The 21,909-nt window shown below is 39.7% G+C and overlaps 1 protein-coding gene across 2 annotated transcripts; it reads right to left on the minus strand.

The window, feature by feature from the left end:
• Positions 1–824: 824 nt before the first annotated feature.
• On the minus strand, positions 825–21,719 carry itchb (itchy E3 ubiquitin protein ligase b). 2 transcript variants are annotated; one of them, XM_072366690.1, is made up of 24 exons: positions 21,567–21,719; positions 18,700–18,791; positions 17,896–18,037; positions 15,018–15,142; positions 13,811–13,945; positions 13,627–13,672; positions 13,355–13,527; positions 12,783–13,011; positions 11,873–11,968; positions 10,732–10,906; positions 9,900–9,969; positions 9,021–9,105; positions 8,752–8,880; positions 7,939–8,011; positions 7,378–7,449; positions 6,936–7,024; positions 6,657–6,816; positions 6,381–6,514; positions 5,391–5,531; positions 5,083–5,203; positions 4,879–4,983; positions 4,417–4,513; positions 3,969–4,041; positions 825–3,588 (listed from the first exon to the last, which is right to left on the minus strand). In XM_072366690.1, exons 2-24 carry the CDS (start codon positions 18,767–18,769, stop codon positions 3,489–3,491), a joined length of 2,640 nt encoding a protein of 879 aa, XP_072222791.1. In that variant the 5' UTR covers positions 18,770–18,791; positions 21,567–21,719; the 3' UTR covers positions 825–3,488. The 2 variants fall into 2 exon arrangements, with proteins under 2 accessions (XP_072222791.1, XP_072222790.1); XM_072366689.1 differs by having other exon boundaries at positions 9,015–9,105.
• Between the last annotated feature and the right edge of the window lie 190 nt (positions 21,720–21,909).

A 21,909-nucleotide genomic window follows, 5' to 3' on the forward strand; every position in this document is an offset into this window, starting at 1 on the left:
GAGGAAAATCTGTATTCATTTAGTTTCCAGTAGCACTCACACTTAATGGAGCAATTCCAGCAGTTGAAATGACACACATTTGATATTAATAGAATAGTTAAAATGTAGAATAAATTCAAAAAGAATACATGTAGTTGTAGTGAAGTTTGATATTTCACACACACATAACAGGTCTCATCTTCGATTTGTTGGGGGCGAGACAAACTATTTTCACTCAAAGACAGTAAAATATGTGTTACCATCAAAGAATATGTATTATCAGGACAGTTAATTTCTTTCACAAATGTCCTTTTTTTTGTTTTTTAATGAAGAGAACGGTGTGGTTGTGTCAAATGGCACAGAGAGCGGTGAGATGAGACTGATCCTGGCCTCGTCTTCTAAAAAGAGCCACGTGGCTAACTTAAATGCACTAAAAATGAACAAAAAAAAATCCCCTTAGTGTGTGAGAGTGTATACCTGGAGAGCAGGCGGATTAAACTTCTTACCAATACCCAACGGTCCTTGAATAATCCAAAATACAATGAATTTCCTGATGGACCTCTTTCTTTCAGAACTGACATACATGCAATTGATTTTATGTCCAAACAGCAGACAGAAGGGGAAGCAGTTCAAATTACTGCAGCGTTTTTTTTGTTTTTTTAACGAGCTTGTCAACTTGTGCTGCTAATGTGTCCGACTTTGTCAGATGACCTAATAGCTAGGAGATAAATGTGGCTTTAGAAGACATAAAGTGTCCTAAAAACAATCTTTTCGTAAGGTGTTCTTACGAAAAATGGCACATTTTTAAGATAAAACATGAACTGAATTACATCAACTCATACATATTCTTTTTTTTTTTATTATTTAATTTATTAAGGTGACAATTTCTATATTACACATCTTCATGTACATCAGCAATTAAACAGGGAAAAGAAAATAGAGTATTACCATAAACTTCTTATTAAAACCTCTCTTATAAAAGAAAATTTGTTATTGACACCATTTACAACTTCTTTTCATATACAGGAGAGTGACAGTGGTTTAGTTGGATGTGGAGGATTCTGGAAAACATTTTAAAAAAGGATGCTATGTCCCGGAAAAGGGGAGGAGGGGGGGGGGGGGGGGGGTTTAATACAACATCCTGTTTCAGGGGTGACAATCTGAGGCAAAACTGTGGGCAACTTGACCAATCAGCTTTCATCCTGCTACATTCGATGAGTTTGCAGCTCAAGTCTCACAGGTATTCGACACAGTGGTTCAGTCACTCCTGAGGAACATTCATGTTGATGCGGTTACTGTTGCACTGGAGGGACAAGATGGACTAACCCAGAACCAGGGCCCGCCGGATACATTTTGCTCATTAATAACTCGTGGTCGATCGTCTCTGGCGGCCTTACGCTGCTAAAATGGACACCTGATGCCTGTGGGTGGGAGTAAGGCTACGTGGAGGCTAGGGACAGATGCCGTACCAAAGACCACCTCACCATGCACGTGGAGACAAAGGGACTTGGAGAGTAGCGTGTCTAAACTCTGGTCCTCATAGGGCACCACTCTCCTTTTTTTTTTTTTTTTGATGTTTCCCTGCTTCAACACACCTCATTCAAATTAAATGGCTCTCTTTAAGGTCTTCACAAGCTTGTTAATGATCTATTTACTGGATTTAAGTCTGTTCAAGCAGGGAAACGTCCAAAAACATGGCAAGGCAGTGGCCCTTGAGGACCGGAGATAAGGAACACCGACTTAGAGGCACCAAAAATCAGGATTGGACATCCGACATGCTGCAAGTAAATAAAAGTGCTGTGCTTCGTCAGAATAACACCACTGATGAGTCCGATGCTCCTCAGTTACCACAGTAACGCTGTGTGTAATTAAATCATTCAATCTGACACTCCCATATGACAACCCATTTCATTAATTGATTAGTTTGATCATCGTAAACTCTGGTGCTGTTGATCAGACGTTTAACAGTAGTCAAACGAGGCCAAATAAATATTAGTAGTTATACAGACACTTTTTATACACTCATCATTGGGTAAAGACTGTTTGTGGACAATCATCGGTATTCCACGCAGTAATCTCTCAAAATAAGTTGTACTTTGAATCTATAAATCAACAATGGCAGTAATGATCTTCACCACAAGTCATGTCTTGATCACATCTTAAAAACTTTAAAAAAGTTTGCATCGTCTCTCCTAATTTCAACGTGTCCATTAAACTGCAACTGACAAGAGGACCGTTACAAAGAGGGATTATTCAGAGCTAAAAGGTTCTGTACACATAAAAGGGGATAGATAATAATGCATGGCATTGTTTGACCAACATTGGTAAATTCTTAACAACTGCATCTTATTTTTCTTAATCGCTTTGAGGTACGATGAGGAGCATGAGGAACTGAGGCTTCGGCATTCAAATTCAACAGCGACATGCGTATGAAGAGCCATTTCTTTTTAGTTTGTCAAGTGTGCACTGAAAGTATCTCTCACATTTTAAAATTGGATTTGGTTTGATTTTTGGGTCATTTTAAGCAATCATAAAGCATTTCTGTAGGATCTCTACTCCATTCTGTAAATTAATAAAAAACAGAAGGTGTGCAATGTCCTTAAAGCTGACAATAATAAGAGCTTTAAAATCATTCCAGAATACTCTAATCCATAATGTCCCATTCCACGTCACAGCGTGCAAACTCTGACCCTATAAAACTAGGGCCAGTTAATGTTGTGTTCCACATTTGCCACCAAATAATGGAGGTTACAACACTTTTCACAATCATTATTCGATTCACAGATGAAACAATATATAACCCAGAGCGCAAAAACAGGTATGTCTCCCAAATCTCTTTGAAGCACCAAGATTGTCTGTTACTCAAGCGTTAATTTGGAGCACTACATTTTCAAAAGTCCTGCGTTATTGTTATTGCTTTTATAGAATATCCACTTTAATCATAAGTACAGAGTCTCATACTTTTTGGTGCAATTTAACCCTGTTAAAGAAAAGAAAAGAAAAAAAGAAGCACAACTTCTCAATCTTGCATTAAAAAGTAATACCATTGCTGCTGGAACCAGTGCTCTTTCTCATCATGAGATGATGACTCGAAACTCCCAAGACCACCTCCACCATCATGATCACGTGTTTTGGGGGAGAGACTATTACGGTTCTGCTAAACAGACGTCATAGAAGGTGAGGTTTCAGAATCTCATGCATAATTTGGCGCACATTCTCAGAGACAGGAGCAGCTTCCATATTTTGGTTCGAAACAATACAAAAATTGTCCTCGTACCTCTCAGGCTTTGAGCTTGGTGAGCAGGGCAGATGCCCGAATCCCAGCGACATAATGGCAACACCAGCAACACACCCATAGATTTACCATACAACTGCATGTATGCATGAGTACAAACCACCTTTCAAAAAAAAAAAAAAAACACCTACTTATTCCTTTAGAAGCCCCCTGATTTAACACTGATGGTTTTTACTCCTTCATACTCGTGCACCCAGTACTTTAAGCTCTCCTTTCATTCCTGTCCAAAGCCCTCCGTCTCCTCAATGGCAAACATCAGCTTCTCTTTCAGTTGCTCGTAGCTCTTGTAGGGTGGCAGGTCCAACCTGTTAAAGCTGCGAAAAATAACAAAAAGCATAAATACATTTCTGCTCCACTTTGGACTTTCTCCCTCGTTCATTTTTGGGCAAACTCTCTAATCAAACAGCTGAATACGAGCATTTAGTTTCTCCCCCAGCTTTCTAAAAGTCAAACATCAGGCACTGTCACTTATTCAAGTATTTATAATCATCTAAAAAAGCATTTAAAAAAAGTTTCCAGCACCTGTAGGAACCCTGCGGCATACGACAAAACTTTCATTTAACCCGTGAGAAACTACTTTCTCCTCATAGCAATACAAGTTATTTTCTTGTTGCAGTCGTTGTATTAGTTTGTCAAAACAATAAACTTCAGCCACAATCATCTGTCTGCTCTACTATAATTTGAAGGCACTCACCATGTGTGACTCCTGGGAAGCCAGTTTTCTTTTCCCACCTTCTCAATACAGAACTTTTGAGGACCGTTGCTTCCTATCAGCGAAATTCAAGTACATAGAAACCAGAGTTACCATGGCGATCAAAGGCATCGTCGTCAATATGAAAGTTAAAGGTCGAGGGAAACAATACGCCAAAGTTTAACGTTAATCTATAAGCAAACTAAATACCTTATATTTTCTTAGCCGACATGATAAAGACTATAAATTATATAACCTCAAACACACAGTTGAGCAGAAACGTGCAATTACAGGTACTAAATAACAACAAATGGAGAAAGTTTGCATAAAATTTAAATGAAACTGACCCCTTTGTGTTTTAAAAGAGGCTTGTAGCATTATCAATCACTGACAAAGACTCATATACATCTACTGGTTTAGAAATTAAATGCCTAATTAATGCAATTATTACCCATGAGGTCAGCAAAGCCTCCTACAGGCAGGCGACAGGTGCCAGTGACGAACTGCAGCAGCCTCATCCGCTTTTCATTGTCCATCTCCTTTATGAACTGTGGGGAAAAGTAGCCTGCTGTTTAACACATTTAAATGTCAGGAGAAAGCTTACGCAACTCATTAAACTGATTATGATCATCAATCTAAATAGGTTACCGTTTCCAGGTAAACGATGGATTATGGGTGGATTTTTAAATAACCTTTAGAAAAGTGCATATTTCATTCATATATTCAAAGATGTGTTGCCAACTTGGATTATTATTTGAATACCGGTCAAAATGACCAATATCTAAAAACAAAAAGAGCACAATTCTGGAAGTCTATAATACTTTTTTTTAAAAAAAAAAAAAAAAAAAAAAGAAGTATATTACCATTAAAATAATCTAAATTAAACAAGTTCCTTCTGCTGCTTCACACTGACCTGCCAGAACCACATGATCTGTTTACTGCTGCGAGTATAGTGTCTGTAGATGGTGTTTCTTTGCCAGTCTGCAAGGTCTATCTCCTGCATACCACACAGCATCACCTGCGACAGAACGCAAGTCATTTAGAAATCAAGCATTGGGGCTCCTTTGTGCTCTCTGCAGCACCAATAATTTATTAGGAGCGTCAGCTTCAACCGTGCCTCTAGCTCTTTGGCGTCAAAGTATTGCAGGTACTGCTGAGGGAGAACCTCGTTGAAGCCTTCGAAGAAAGCTTGAGTCTGCTCTTCCACTCCTCTGGACATCCGCCACTCTGACACCAGCCTACAGGGAGGTGGGAAACCCAGAAGTAAACACACACTCCACCTTAGAAAACTCTAATAATACAAACTACAGTGATGCTTTTTTTCCATCAGACCAAAGTCGACATCTCTACTTATATTGGATATTCTATGTAATGTTTTAGATGTAAAGATGAACTGAATCAAAATCAAAAAGTCGTATAGCCCACTTGATGTACTCCTCCTTGTTCTCCTCCGTGACTTGGATGTCACTTCCTCCCGGTTTCAGCTCATGGGTGGTGATTGCCCCGAGGATATCGTTGTCAACACAGAAGAACATCTCCAGGCCACACTCCTCAATGTCGTTGTTCCTGAGAAGCAGCACAGACCGTCTCAGCTCTCACCACATTTACACGACGTTAGGAACAAACTAATTATTGTGTTAGTACATTTTTGGTTTGACTTCCACATCCAGATAATACAGTAAGGGATCAAATCCCTCCTGCTTGTATGTGCTCAACTAGACCCAAAAGGGCTTTTTGCAAAAAAGGTAAAAGCATAAGTGCACATGATTGCAGCCAAATTTCCAACATAGCTGCTCTCGTTCACATATTTTTGCGTTTCTTTTGACAGCGACACGTGTTTCAAACCGTCGCTCTGCTAAAATAAGATCCTGATTATATAACCACAGCTTCATCTGACATAAATCACCATTTACCCAGCTTAAAGACAACATCTGTGCAGTGAATTTATATACATTTACATGTACGATGATCTTCCAGAGTCCACAGCACAGCGCCATCGTACACACTTTTGTTACCATCCCTTTCCGCATTTACACTGGGACAAGGATGTTGGTCCAGTTAAACTGCCAAACTGAGCCGTAATCCACAGCTAATAACATACCTGCCTCACTTTGGGGCTTTTCTCTTTGCTGCCATTCTCTCTTGTTCAAATTCTGCTGCAGACTTAAAACTCTCAACGGTAGAGAGGTAAAGCATGATATGACGTACAGCTACATTTAAAAGAAAATCTAACAGAGAAAGAATAAAACCTACAAGGCTTCAAAGCAATCTGTTTTCATTGCGCTCTACATAGTAGATTCTCCTAAATTCTCCAAGAGTTTTACATAAAACTTCCCTCCATAAAGCGCAGCTCGCTCTGTTAGAGATACAAATGATACATGTCTTCAGCTTAAAAGCTGTACTTTCTGTACTCACTGTATCCACATGAGGGAATTGTAGAACTCGGGATCTATTGACTCCAGGTCTTTGAGGGTCAACTGCTTGTTGAGGATGCGCTTGTAAAACGGCAGTGAGAAACCAGTGTCTATGAACTTCCCATGGAAAAGGGCCTGAGGGATAAATACAATGCATCATTGTTTGACTCCGTTAAATTAACAAATTGCTTTGTATGCATTTTCTCCTAACCCTGAACTTCTCCTTACAGCCATCTTTCTTGTCATTCTAATTTAAGACTATAATAGAACAACTAACCATGGCGATGAAGCGTCCTATGAACTTGAAATACTTGAGGTGGTCAGGGTTTATGTAGGAAGCAGGGTTGATCTGAAGGCAGTAGTTATCTTTACCAGCATATTCAAACAGGCAATACATTGGGTTCAAAACCTCGTGAGACAACAGGAAGAACCACTCCCTGCAAGACAGGACAAGAGATAAATGAGTGAGAAATTCTGTATGACGCTTAGCGGCTTTTTGAAAAGACAGCGTTTAGGGACATTAGAAACCTCGAACACAGAGCTAATGTTAGCTTACCGAGCAACACCTCCATAGTCCAGGCCTTCCTCTCCAGGAAAGATGATCCACAACCTCCTCCTTAGATCCTGAGCATTGAAGCTCATTATCTAAAATGGAAACAGCGAACATAGAATGAGATGAGTGCATTAGAGAAAGAAATGACTTGGTTCGACATCATAGTTTCTCTCAACCTCCGCAGAACATTAAAAGAGTCATCGATGCATGCTCTAACCATTTTAACTATTTTTTTTCTACTTCTCAACTATGAAAAATGTCAAATGTTGCAGGTTTGACCTCAGCTGACTTTGGTTTATTTAATACAATTAAATGATTCCTAGTTTTACTTCCTGTACCTATTATATGTTATCGTGCATCAAAAAAAATAAGAGCATTAGGGGCGATACCATCTCAGGCTGAGGTTACCATTCAAACTCTGAATAGTGCAATGTATGCTCTTTACCTGCTGGAAGGAGTCCTCGAACAGGGTTTTTCTGGTTACTGTGATCTTGATGTGCTGAGGCATTGATAGTTGCTGGGGAAAAGGGAAAAAGTCAGAGGCAGCTAGTAGGAAAACATACTTTCAGCTGTAACGTGACAGAGTGCCAAACAATCAGTGGGTCTAACTTTATGTACACATTTTTCTTGGTCTCAGATGACAAAACAAATCTCTTGATCACAACTGTGTTTTCACTAGTTTTTAGTTTGTCACCCATTTTCTTTGCAAGTTATTTCCTATATGAAGCAACGGTGTTGACAGACACAGCCAACACGTCCAGAAACGAGACAATTCTGGGTTTTCTAGGTTTTTATTGGGTGAAATCCATGTTGTTTTAATAATCACAGATTTACTCACTTTTGCAGCAATTAAATTTTCTTTTCTTTTATTTATTTATTTTTTTTTACAAGAGGGAATACTCCTCTAGTCAACTTTAAAATGATCTGATTGTTGAGATTATACAGCTAGGAATCATTTGGCAGATGTACACTTCCTGTTTGTGCTTAATCCTGTTATGACTCTTACCTGGCACCAGAATTTGAAGTACTGAACTTTGGCCTTGAAGTCTCGAACATATGTGATCTGTGGTCCATTTTCACTGTGACACACAAGTAAGGGAACAGACATGAGATACCATATCCCAAAACATGTCCAATATTCCCCTAAAATATTTATATTCAGCACCATCTATTACTGTGCGTTTCAGTCTTGTGTGCTACTGTTATGATCCTAAACATCCGTTTGTAGGGAAAAGGGTGTACATTTTTGAGGTTACAATGTCATTATGCTACAGTTCCTGTCAGCATATACTATCACACCGTCATATCCTAACCAAACCAGTTTTCCCACCACTGAAAACAAACCAAAGTGACCCCACCCGAGGCAAACAAGTCACAAGTCAAGTAAGGATGACAAAACACAAGAGACTGTTGTAAGTGACCCATTAGTCATTTCCAGACAATGCGTCACATATTCTAAAAATATAGATGTTTGGAAAATGACAGATCTATAAATCTGCTGAAACACAGCTCCATCTGTAGATGTGCAACATTAGTTGTTCAAGTCAAGCTCAATTAAATACTTCAGGATGATTTTATTTTGAAAGAAGTTGTTTGAAGCAAATCTTTTGTTTTAGTAACAGATTTTGAGGATTCATCTGAATGAGTTGTTCCATTTTAATCCATAAACAATGTTATTTCAGTTAGGAAGTGTCATTATTCCCATTAGTAACTTGATTATTGACTATGTGCTTTAGTTAGCAAGCTTGCTTGCGTGTGGTGTGACTCTCAGAAGTCCTAAGACTTTCAGAAAGCAGACATAACATAGTGGAAGACGTACAGTGAGGACTTTCCAGAGCGAGGGTCGATGTAGGTGGTGGTCCTCCTGTTGTGGTCAACAAAATAAGGAATACCATCGACGGTGAACCTCATCTCCCAGCCTTCTGGAAGCGGCTTCTCATTCAACAATCTGAAAAAAAAAAAGAAAATGGGATGAGGCCATCATTTGGTGAAAGACAAAAAAACCATAAAAGCTTGTGACAACGTGTGTCTTATGCAAATACAGTAATTTGATAATGGCATCAGTGGAATTAGCAAATACACCCTAACCCTTGTGTTCGAGGGTCCTCCCACTGTGTTGTACGTGTAGGATGATGTACGAAATAAACTCTCCCATTGGTGTCTGTTCTCTTTTCTGGAAGGAAAAAAAAAAACAGTAAGACAAGGCAGTTATCAGGTCATGCTATCATTCATCATCACATCTGTGAATATTCATCCACTTAAGAGACAAATCAAGGTGGCTACAAACTAAATCACAAACTTTCAAGTCCTTCCATACAAAACACTCAAAAGTGAGAAAATGCAGGCTTAGTGGAAGACATCTCCTTGAGGCTATCTGCAGTACACAGAAAGTACTACAAACATACATTTGACTGCCATAATTAATGATAATGCCTTCGTGTTCGAAGTGCCCCACTGTAGCACCATTTATGGAAGTAGGGCTGTGAAAAGTGCAGAGATTAGCATGCTGCTGCTTGCAAATAGTCATTAAAGAGGAATGAAGCAGAGTCTCAACAGGTCCCACAGAGGGATAATCGAAATGTAATAATAGTGCAATGAGCAAAACCACTGGTAATAAGATCTGAAAATGTTAGTGACAGTGTGTTTGATTGTTGATTTCCTGTGGTTTTAGTGCACAGGAACAAGGTAAAACTGTTCTCCTGTTGAGTAAACAAATGTGCCTTTTATCATCTCTATACATTTCACATTTTCTATCTACCTCATCATTAGTGGGATAATTAGGATTATCATGATTATCGGGATCCCCACAACCGGCCAAGATGTCGAACTAAACTAAAAAGATTCCAGTTTAATAATGAATTACACTGAGTTTGAAATCGTTGTGACAGCTGACAGGAAGCTTTGGTTTGGTTTCTGACACCTCAGAAGTGCGTTTGCTAGAATCAAAATAAGCCTTAATCATCTTACCCCATCCATGTGGCAGAGTCCCCATAGGATCAAACTCCTGCTTCTGAGCGGCTGAGACCTGGTCTTGTGCCTGCACAAAAGTTAGTAATGAATCAAAAAGCACTTGTAGTGCAACATACTGCTGGCAGGAATCGGTTCTGTGCTTATTTCAAGTAATCTATCTATCTATCTATCTGCCAGACCACGCAGAGAACAAATGTTTGGCAACGTTGTGCCTGTCCCTGGTCCTATAGTTGGGCACCCCAGGCTAACAGGACACAGTTCTCAAGAATTTCAAATTCTAACTCTTTAGAATCAGGAAACTTTTCCACTTTGGCTCAATTAATCCTAAATCCCCTCTGTCCAAGAGGGGGCCAGAAGATCACAGCCACTCAATATTTGTCTTTTTCCACTCTGCCAACGCAGGTTTCTCTGGATTCTCTCACATTTCTAATGACATAATTTATCATAGATGACAAATTAAATTGATTAAAATCAAATTTCCATATGACACAGCATTCAAACTCTTTAGAAGATTAATATTTATCAGGCAGAAGAAGTCTGATTCAAAACAAAGATCAATCTGAGTCAATGAAAATGCTAAAGCTCATTTGTCATAGTCCTATCATTAAAAAACTGTTTACTGCAAATCAAAACACCCAAACATTGTCTAATAACCTCTAACTTGACCTGATAGAAACTGTAGTTGGGTTATGGTGTGCATTCACAACACAGATGCTATGAGATCGCAGACACAGGAAACTCAAAAAAAAAAAAAAAAACTATCAAAAGCCACCAAATTCCACCCCATCGGCACCCACGTTACCACACAGCGTCACATGATTAGTCTTACCCCGAGTATGAATCTCTGGTTGAACTGCTGCATGGCGCCCTGCAGCTGGCTGCGCTGGTGCTGCCACTGCTCATAGTTCCGCACTGTCTCCAGAGTGGGACGCTGCCACGTGGTGGTCCGCGTGATGTGATCAACAAAGTAGACCCGCCCCATCTGGTCAAGACGGCGCTCCCAGCTGAACACATGGGAGACAGAAAAGAGTGACCGATGGCAGACTGCTTCAATGCTAAAAGCACCTCATTGTCACTGATGATTAGTTACTTTTAAACGAACTGATTAATCATCAGTCACCAGATCTAATAACAAGCAGTATCAATTAAGAATCAAAAGAGAAAAGAAAAAAAAAAAAAAAAAAAAGTAATTTCAAGCTTAAACAGGGGTGCTACGGCAGAAACAATCCTCTGGACCTGCATCACCAACCAGTTCAAAGGTGGAGTAGATGCATCACATTAAACCTCGTACATTCAGGGTGAGAACTAACCCATTTAGACCTACAACTCAGTTCAAATTAGGTTGTAAAACTTGGCGTGTGAAAAATACCTCCCAACACCTGAGAGTTATCTGAAAAAGTTCAAAGAATTGTCAGGGTCCCTTTACAACCTTAAACCTTTAAACGTTAAACAATGCTAACACACTTTGAAAGCCAGATGATTTGTAAGACAAAATGTCTTGTTTTGTAACAGGAACAGCAGAGGACAAAAGCTACTATAATTAACATGCAAGAATGATGCTAAAATGTTTCATAACACAGTATCTTATATTATATTATATTATATTACAATAATACATAAATAAATATATATGTCTTTATTCAATTCAGGGTCGTGGAGAGGTTGAGTTCAGTGGGCATGCAATGAGCCAAAATTTCAACAGAGACATCCTGCTGTAATCTAATCTGCAGCAGAAATTAGCATACATGTAATAATCTGAACCAAATGGGGATGAAACATGTGCAGATAGATCTTATCTTAAAAGATAAGATAAATAAGAACTTTCCTCAACTGTAAAAATCATACAGGCCTAATCATACTGGTGTCCCAGTGGAAAAAAAGCAGAGCTGGAAATGAGCACAATAGGTCCCTTTCACAGTACCATATTCATAACAATGTTTCTATAAATAATAAGGGACTTTTTTTTTTACCCAGGGGGCAGTGGTTCAGGGCGTTCCCACATCGTTCTCTTTTCCACGTGATCAACATAATACAACCTGCCATTCTGATCGACCCTCTGCTCCCATCTAGAGAAAACAACAACAGAGAATAAGTCCATTTTAGTGCATGAACACAGCTATTGCTTGCTAGATTGATCCTCATTGATGTATTTTGTTTGGCGAAAATATTCAGGAGTTTGATGCTCAATAGTAACTCAATTAATTTCAAATATCAACTTCCTCCTGCAGGTTCTGCAGACAAATCTCCATTTCTTAGTCTTTGTTCAACGTATGGAGCAGTAAATATTATCAGCTGTTTGACTTTGGCACTTTAACACAATAAATGCCTTGCATAGCATTGGGAGATCACCTAATATATAACTGCCACTTTATCAGTTCATGACACAATAAACTTTGTAACTCTCCCTCAACTCTTGTGCAAAAAGGTTTTTTTCACAACCCAACTTTGAAGAATTGGTTCAACACTAGTACAATAAAGTCAAATCAGCAGTGCAAGCGCTGTGGTCAGTGTTCCTCTCATTTTACAGCCGTTTTATATTGCCAATCGCCTCCGTGAAAGCTAGCCAATACGCCTTATAGAGCTGCAGTCATAAGTGTTAGCAGCTGCATGTATTAACATCGTCAAGCGTTTTACATTAGGTCAGATGGTGTTTGTAGGTCCCACTTGAAACAGTGTGTATCAATACAGTTTGTCTCACCATTCATAAATACCAGTTTACGTTAGGAAACGCTGGTTAGCATTGCAGAGATATTATGTTAAGACATCAGTTTGCTGAGAAAATTAGCCAAAAAATTTTTTCTTGATTTTGAAAAAACAAACAAACAAAAAAAAAAATCTCTCTCTCTCTCTCTCTAGAATAAGAGAGAAATGAGAGCTCACCCAGGGGGCAATGGTCCAGTGTTGACTGCTGGGACTCTAGGGGTGACAACAGGGGTCACGCTGCTGGTTGGCTGCCTGGTTGCCGCAGCTGCAGAGCCGGAAGCTGATGAGGAGTTTCTGTCTGAGCCCGTTGATGGACTTGAGTCTGGGGCTGGTGTTATCACTGGTGTGTCGGAAGCCGACGGGCCATCACTAGTTTCTGCTGGAGCGGAGCCGTTGCTGGAGGATGCTGAGGAAAGATTCAGAGATCGCAGAGAGATCGTCATAGATCCTCAGACAAGGAGAGCAGCCATGACAGGAAGTTACCGAAAATAATAGTTTTTTACTAAATGCATTATGGTAAGTCTGCTTAGGAATCCAAGAACAAATTTTTCCCTATTCAGTCAAATTCATTTCATATTTGTCAGTGCTGTGTTGCACAAACATGGCTCATACTGGCATTGACGGTTGTTTAAAAAAAGAAAGTCATCTGGGGTGAGCCGCTGAATGTTGGCCCTACTCCCAGGAAGACCAGCACTTGAACTTTGTCCTTAAAATGAGGCATAATAGATTTGCTACGGTGAATGTCTGACCTGGTGACGAAGTGGGTCTGCGGGGGGTTGGAGGAGGAGGTCTGGAGGGCCTCGGTGGTCGGAGAGGCTTCGCCCCCACTGACGGAGACCCTTTGCTATTTCCTGTTCTGCGCGTGCTGGGAGAGGACCGGTGCTCCACACCATCCACAGCAGGAGAACTGTCCCGACTTTGCCTGTCAGGCGGAACAAAGGTGACCAAATTAGGACAATAAAGGATTTCGGAAATGTGGCATTAATCAAAATTCTGACTAATATACGATGACATATTATACCTTCTGACATGATCCCCGTTAGGTTGCGAATCCCCATTTGATGTACCTGAAAAAGATTTGCCTGATTTATAGGGTGACGATACAAATGAACTGACAAATACAATTAAAAAAAACCCAACCAAAGAGGCTTTCCATGCTTTTGATGCTTTTCTATGCATGTTCTTGCGTCTCCTCTGTAACTCACTGTGATGGTCAGCTTCGGCCGAAGCGAACATTTCGGGGTCGACAGTCATGCCGTCGAGGCAGACGGAGAGGTCTCCCACCACATCCGTCTGGTCTCTGTCTGCACACAGTTGTAAGGTCTGCACCACCTCTGAAACTACATTAAGACAACGCCATTTGAAATATACTCCCAGGAATTAATGCCAATTAGTGACACGAAACACAGTCAAACTTCCTGTGTTGGCCACCAGATGCCTAGAAATATAACATTTGAAAAATTAGGGATAATAACACACCAAAGTAGTCTTTTATTATTTTTAAAATTACAACAAATTGTATAAATAAATTAAAGGAACTGATTGCTCTGCTGCCCCTGCGTAGGGTGAATGTTGTTCTTGTGGGATAATCAAGAGCTCATTTCTAACAAATCCAAATTCTGTTCAAATCTGTGCAGAATCTGAACATTAGCGTTATTGGAAAAGGTGTGTATTTTCCTGTTCTAATGGAACATCTATCACCAATTGACAAGGGACTTGTAGCCCTAGTTCTTCATCATTAGCAGTGCTGGAATTAGTCCATGCTTTAAGAATAAAGTCCATCTGATAAACAAATCGAAAATAAACAACCTGAAAATCTACCACAGCAAAGTGGGATGAGAAAATGCAGCAAAAGGCTGATTAGCCACATCTGTTAGCAATTTGAAGTACTTTCTGTAGAGGCCCTGGAAGCCCAAAATTGTTGAATTAAAGCTAATTCACTGTGTGATGAATCACATCTATATCAACCTGCATCATGCCAGGCAGATATCAGATAAGTCACTGCCTAAACTTACGGTGGTCAGGAAGTGATGAAGCTGCAGAAGCTAAATGAAGTACAACAGACAAACTAGATCCAGACACTATACATTTAGATTTAGCAAAGGAAAATACCTGCTTATATTCTATGTTTAAATAGCATTTCAGTGTCAAATGCCACTCTAGCTCTGATCTCCAGCTTCTGATATTCCTCATTTTATGACGACATGCCCACGTGTCTCTGAAAGCAGCGCAGGTCTCTAATGTTTAACACAAATATTCTACCCACGTAGCTTTTACTGTGAATTCTATCGTGTTTTTAAATGAAAAGTCGCGTTAGTCTGCATAAATGCGCTCCTCGACAACAACTGTAAGTCAAGAAAGGCCTTTAAGGGGATAAGCTACATACTTATAGTGCATCAAAGTGTCACTCACTTTTCATGTCGTTGGACTTGAGCGTGTCATTGATGTCCAGCGTGGCGATGCCGAGCACCACATCAGACTTCAGGGTCTGGTGGCTCCAAACGCGAAACACTAGTTTGCTGAATGGAGTCACGATCCTGTTGGGGTAGAAAAAAAAAAAAAGAAAAAAAAAAGTATAAAATAAAGTGTTAATACATTACTTTCAGTGTGAATACAGAAAGTTGAGTCTTGCTTTTATCTAGAGAAGCTAATGGGGAACACTGTGCAGAATCTCAGTTGTCAGGATTCAAACCTACATATGAAACTCAGGACAAGCACAATTTCTTCTGTGTCAATTCAGCTACTATTCCTTGAGTATTTATAGCTGCCGTGTGACATTTGCATCAAGTTTTACATGCTTAACGGCCGTTAATAATAGCAAAAAGAATGATGAAGGGGCATCCTGAAATTTTCGCAGCCAGCATAATAAATTTCTTTTAAGGGACCGCATCTGTGTGGGCAGTAAAAGTCTTTGTTTGATGTGAAAGCAAATCATACACAACAAAGTTCAGAAGCTATTCAAGGACGAGTGTCTATAGCCATCACTATGACAGATGTTTAGCTTGCAACTTCAGTGCCCTCACTGTGAATGCACGGGCTCAGGTCCGATTACATCCCCCAGTAAACACTTGTTACATAATAACAGTGCTGCCACTTGTTTCAGCGAAACTGTAGAAGAACTCTATATTAGGAAACAGAAACAGGATTACTGTCATAAATTTATTCCTATTTAGATTTAGAGTGAAGATTTACTCGTCTGGCTGGGAAAAAAAAGACAAGAAACCTGGCAGACCATAAAGAAAATACTATTTATATATTCATACGAATTATTCACCATCACATGTGTAAAACACCATTCATAACTGTGAAGAAGCTTTCTGTACATTTAAACCTCTACTTCTGCAACCATTTCCAGCTCTTTGAGGCCGGAAAAAAGGTTTAATTTCCCCAACCATAGTCCTAATCTGGAATATCATCCAGATTCTGTAAGGGATGTAGGTGTGGACTTTGTTTTTTCCCTTCCCCAGGCTCCCTTTTCTTCCTCCATAGTCTGAATGTGGGCTTCTTCCTCATGATGCTTTTTATTTTTATTTTTTTAAAAAGGTTACCCTTCTCTCTGGCTGACAAAAACAGCCCAAAGCGTTACATTCCCGTAACAAATACAAAAGCCACATCCTTGTATCCCAACGGCTCCATTTTCATCTCATCTGACCCTAAACTGTTACGTGAACGCTCCCTTTATTGACCCGACAAGCTTTTGGGAGTCTGGCTTTAAGAAGTGCCGTGTAAATGAAGGCCAGCCTTGTGAGCGTCTTAGCAAATCTTGTACTGATACATCAAAATAAAACGGATTGAGATGACCTTTGCGGGTGATCCTTCAACCTCAAACAATCCTGTGAAAAGAGGACTGTGAAGATTCTGGAGGCAAGTCCAGTGAGACAGTGATCCAAAACATGCAGCTTATATTCTGGAGAAACAGTTTGCAGGGAACAACAGCATTAAACTAGAGTGGCCCAGAGTTGTAATGGGAATTCTCTCAAGAATCTGAGGCGGAACTACAGACCAAAATGATGGGAAGAGACCTTCCGCCTAAAAGAGTAGTCCCCGCAGGGACGTGCAATAATCTTGCGAGCTGTCAAGGATGCCGTTTTTGGTTGTAAACGTGTAAAAATTCTGATGACAATTAACCATATTTAATATTAATTTGGCACGAGTTTGTCTCGTTTTGATCTAAACTGTACTTACTTCCTATTCCATTTCAGCAGCACTCACACCATTACCGTTTCCCCGAGTTAAGCTCTGAAAATAAATAAATAATCCTTCCCGAAAAAGAAGCTACTCATTCAGAGAGAGAGGAAAAAAAAAAAGCCACGACAGGAAAAACGCTAGAGAAAAAAAAAAAGAAAAAAAATCATAGCACCAACAATTGTACACAATCTACAGAGTCTAATTTTGGACACATATATAAAAACCCTTTAAAAGTCTGAACAGTTTTCTGAGAAAATGATGAATTACGCAATGCCAAATGCTACAATAAGTTGCATTTCCAAGATGCTTTTTGCTCAAATCCAAAACATATTCTTTGCATGACTTACTTAATTGAAACTTGGGGTAAACTAGTAAGGGGGCTGAGCCCACTGTGACAAATGTGAAGTATTACCACTCTTTTAACAAGAACATATGGCTATCACCACTGAAACGCTTAGAATTTCACTCCTTAATAGGTCTTATACTTCACCAATATTGCCAGGTAACCAAAGTAAAACCGTCTTTATTAATACAACTGATAAACTAAGAGGTAAAACTTCCTTAAAACTCACTGAGATCAAACTTCTATTTAAAAAGGTGAACACACGGGAAGCCGACGCTCGAGTCCGACCTGTACAAAACAGCTAAATGAGAAGCTTTGTTATTTAAAGACTTGTTCTGAGCTCCCTGAAACACCAGCGGGGGTCATACTTAAAACACTACGCTGAGTAACAATTCAGATATGATGCAATGCCAACCAAAACTGGCTGGATCAGATGTCTCTCTACAAAGTGAAACAGCAACAAACTACATCTGTAATTAACAACTACAAACCTATATCAAATCTTGCTTTTTTATTTTTTTTTTTGGCAAAATACTAATCAATTGTTGTTATAAGTCATGTTAGATGTACACAATGTTCACAAAACATTAATCTTTTCTTTTTATCATCGATTTTCATTCTAAATATGAATTGTGTGTGTGTGTGTACTATCAAAAATAAAAACAGATCTGGCTGTAGTAAGAATCTCTTAATGGTAGCAACTGTGAAATTCTGAATATGTGTGAAGAGCATAGCGATCCTGGAGGTATTCTGACTCACACAGTGAGAGGGTGCTTCCATTTGGGGCTGTGGGTATTGGTGCATTTCTCGGTTTTCTTGGACTGGCCGTCAACCGTCACTTCTACATAAGGACTGGGGCCAAACCAGTTCTTCCTGTTTTCTTTTAGTTTTGCTGAGAGCACTGAAAAACAAAGAAGAGAGCACATAACGGATCAGATCAGATTGGATCAGATTCAGTCGACGGAAATCAGCAGTATGAAAGCAATCATTCAGGAAAAAGGACATACTTTGAATAAGCATAAACAGCGACGGCAGAAGCTCAAGTAGAAGCAAGTTTTTAAAAAAATGTTGCTCAAGTCTTAATACAAGAAATACCCCAAGTGTCAGTTTCTTGGCTCAAGAAAAATATCTGGGGAAGTTGGGATCAAATACATTCTCACTTCTGTAAATAGTAGTGACTGGAAGCCAGAGGAGACTCGCTCGCTGTGGATGAGCCACACAATTACGCATCGTTTTCTCACATGGGGTGAATGTGAAACAACACAGGTTTTGGTTTTAAGGGACATCTGAGGGTGAAATAAGTTTGATGTCCGATTCAACTGGTTCAGGTCATCAACCCTACAGCCCAGCTGAATAGTGTCTGGAGAAAGCCATGATTCGAGTGCACATGTGAGAACGTCAACACATAACAGCAAAAGCACATGTGCAACATGTGATAACAACAGCAACAATAACTTAAGCCTCTTTGGTTTTATCCAATACACAGAAATAAAATAAGCGTACATGATCTTTGGGTTTTCATTCTAACCTCTGACCAATCTAAAAACAAAACCGAACACTCACCGATGATCTGCAGCTGTGCCTTCATAGGGTAACCATTGGAAGTGCCTGTCTTGGTGACTCCACTGGCCATGACATAGGGCTGGGAAAAGGACCTGCAACGAAAACAACACAACAGTAGGGTGGTGGCGAATTGGTTTCCCGCAGAGATAAGAGTATGAAAAGCTTGATAAAAAACATGCATGCAGTTGTGCACTCGTATGGCCTGTATTCAAGCCACCAAACAGAGCACTAACACATCATAGGTTTATATTTGAATCATACAGTCATTTCTAGACTTTTTTCGCAGTACAAGAAAAACAAGAAAGAGAGTAAACCAGCTGGTTGAAACTAGGTCAAACTCATCTCACGACACCTCAACTATAACCGAGTGGAGCTTCACCAGTTACAGGAAATGTAATCAATAAATGTAAAAATAAATGTATTTTTCCTCTCTAGGCTGAAAGTCTTTTTGGATTAATGCAAATGGGTAACTTTACTGCATTGTCAATTCTGGTAGATAGAGATTCTACATTTATAATTTACATTCCTCTCCCAGAATCTTTCTTTAACACTAAACAGAATAAACACTTATTAACACTTATCTGAATTTTAACATAGCAGTAAGAAAACAAACTGACTGTTAACTCCAAATATAAAACATGGAACTTTAAGCCAAATAGAAATGACAGTGAGAGTTATTTGTCTGGTCGACAACATGCAACAACATGGGAAATAACAACAGGGGACCGAAAGGAGACAAGGGCAATGTTTGTTGTCTATGAAATTCTGCTTGTTTAAGCCACCTTTCGACTGCATTTTAGCATGTTCAGCTGTAAACCGACTCCTAAATAAAAGTCTATGCCTAATCTATGTTTAACTGCAAAGAACTAGAAAAGACACTGAGCTTAACAGCTGATCCTTGATGAACAAAAATGTAATACGCAGCAAAGGTTGGTTATCAACATATGTATTGATTCTGAAATAGGTACTTATGCTTTCCATACAACCGTCAATACTCAACATGTCGACATATATGCAAGAAGTATATGGAAAGAAAATGTGTTCGCTCGACCACATGCAAACCAAGAGAACCCACTGGCAACACTGCACTACTTACTAACTAATGTGTCAACGAAAGGCAATGAGAAAGAAAGAAGACACTGGCACAGGCAGCAGTTCCTGTGATCTATTCCTTGAATCTGGTTTATTACCTCTAACCATCTCTTAATAATACATGTTCATCAGTCTATCTTGTCCAGTATGTGCATGGCAGGGCAGGAGAAAGGGAGGAGCTCCTGGGTAAACTTTCACTCTGGCTACTGCTTTGACCGTGGTCAATAATTCAGTGCAACCACCGACTTTGCAGCGTCACAAGCAGGCTGACCTTGTTCCGAAGATGAAGGCATTTGCAGAATAACAAACTCTACAATGACCTCTGCCGATTTAGATGGTTTTTTAGTAAGCCGCATAAGAGCAATCGCAGGCCTGCAAACTGCATGAGGTATTGCAGCTCGAGTGTGAGCTCAAATTGCTCCATTTGTTATTGCCCTGAAGTGCACAAATATTTTAACTATTTTACTAGAAGAAATTAACTTCTCATAAGAAAGTCAACTCTCATAGGTTGAATACTAAATTGACAACTAAACTTTAACCGATTCCACCACCTTAGTCTTGTCTGCTAGGTGATACACTGCCTCATGACTAATGCTAACCATGAGCAAAACATACCTTCCAGGTTACAAGTCAGTACACAATGAAAAAAACAAATATGCTCCTCTGTTATGACACTTCACAGAGAAATTTCTCTCAAAACAAAACTTTAAAAACCGTCAACTGTCATTTGTAGCTTGTTTTGTGCATACACTTGCTCAAATACGAAAAAATTCAAGTGTGTGCTCAGCTCAGATGAAGTCAAACACAATTCAAGCCATTTGGGATGATCATAAACGTTTCAAACATTTCCACAACAGAGGGGCCCCCAAAGAAAAGAGACAGGAAAACAGCAACAACCATCTGAGGCAAGACATGACTTAAGAGTTAATAAATGCCTACAGAGATTTACAGTTGAGTTAAAATCCAACACTTTGCATAATTGCTGCTAAATGGAAACTGTGAGTCAGCGCTTTCTTACTATCAATCATCTCAGGTGGTAAATGTGTTCAGTGAGGAAAAGCTGCTGACAGGAGAAACCGAGGAACAGGAAATATAGACCGTCATTTCAATAATGACGTTTGGCAGGTACAGTCGCGGTGCCCGATGTTCAACCATTGTCATTGTATCAGAAAAATATTTCTTAGACATGATTCCTTGAGCTGAGGAATGTATCACAAAAACTTTAGGTGTTCCTACGTCGTCAGTCCAGTATACAAAACGTATGGTATGTCGCATTAAGAGTGGCACGTCCTGAGTCTCCAAATGTAAAAACATCTACACATAAAAATACGATATTAAATTGAAATGGGGAAATAATACTCTCCGAGTGGCAAGTGCTGTTAAGGGAAACAATTGGTGGTTACTCTACACCCCCCGTCTTGTGGGTTAAACCAACAAGCGTTAGTAAGATTACATAATTTAGTCCAACTGTGAAGATATTTGGTGCTAACGCTAACTCAGTTAGCCGAGAAACAGGGAACAGGATGTCCTGGAAAGCTAATAAACTATAACGACGCTAAACATTGAGCAGCTATATTTGCAGTGGCGGTGTAGTTAATGGAGTTGCTGCGTACGTTGTGGATGTCAGCTAAGTCACTAAGTGCAACAACCTGATATCATCCAAGCCCCGGCTAAGTGCTAGCCTGTGTCATCATGGAAGGCTGGGAATCCCAAAGTACGACGGGTATTAAAAAAACCGGAAGGATTGAATATAACATAATTAATTTCTATCTTACCGTAATCCGGAATGATGCTGTCAAATCTATTCAGCAACGGTGTAATGTTCTCCCAGCCCTCGTCCGAAAAGATGTTTGGGTTTCAGGAGGGGTTTCACTACAAGGAAAAAGAAACTTCCACCATCTTCGCACGCTCCCGTCACGTGACCGAAATAAGGTGGGGCGCATGCCAGTCCCCCTTTGGGCTGTGATTGGAGCAGGGTAGGGACAGGATGGACCAATAGACGATGAGTAAACACACTGATGCGTTTAAAGTCAGAGCATAAATGTTGTACTTCCAACTCTTTCAAGAAAATTTTTTACTCGTAGCTAAATTGCTTCTGTTGCCTCGACAGTATTTTTA

The sequence above is a fragment of the Leuresthes tenuis genome, unplaced genomic scaffold (assembly GCF_036924035.1).
Source record: "Leuresthes tenuis unplaced genomic scaffold, fLeuTen1.0.hap1 SCAF_16, whole genome shotgun sequence".
Taxonomy (NCBI): domain Eukaryota; kingdom Metazoa; phylum Chordata; class Actinopteri; order Atheriniformes; family Atherinopsidae; genus Leuresthes; species Leuresthes tenuis.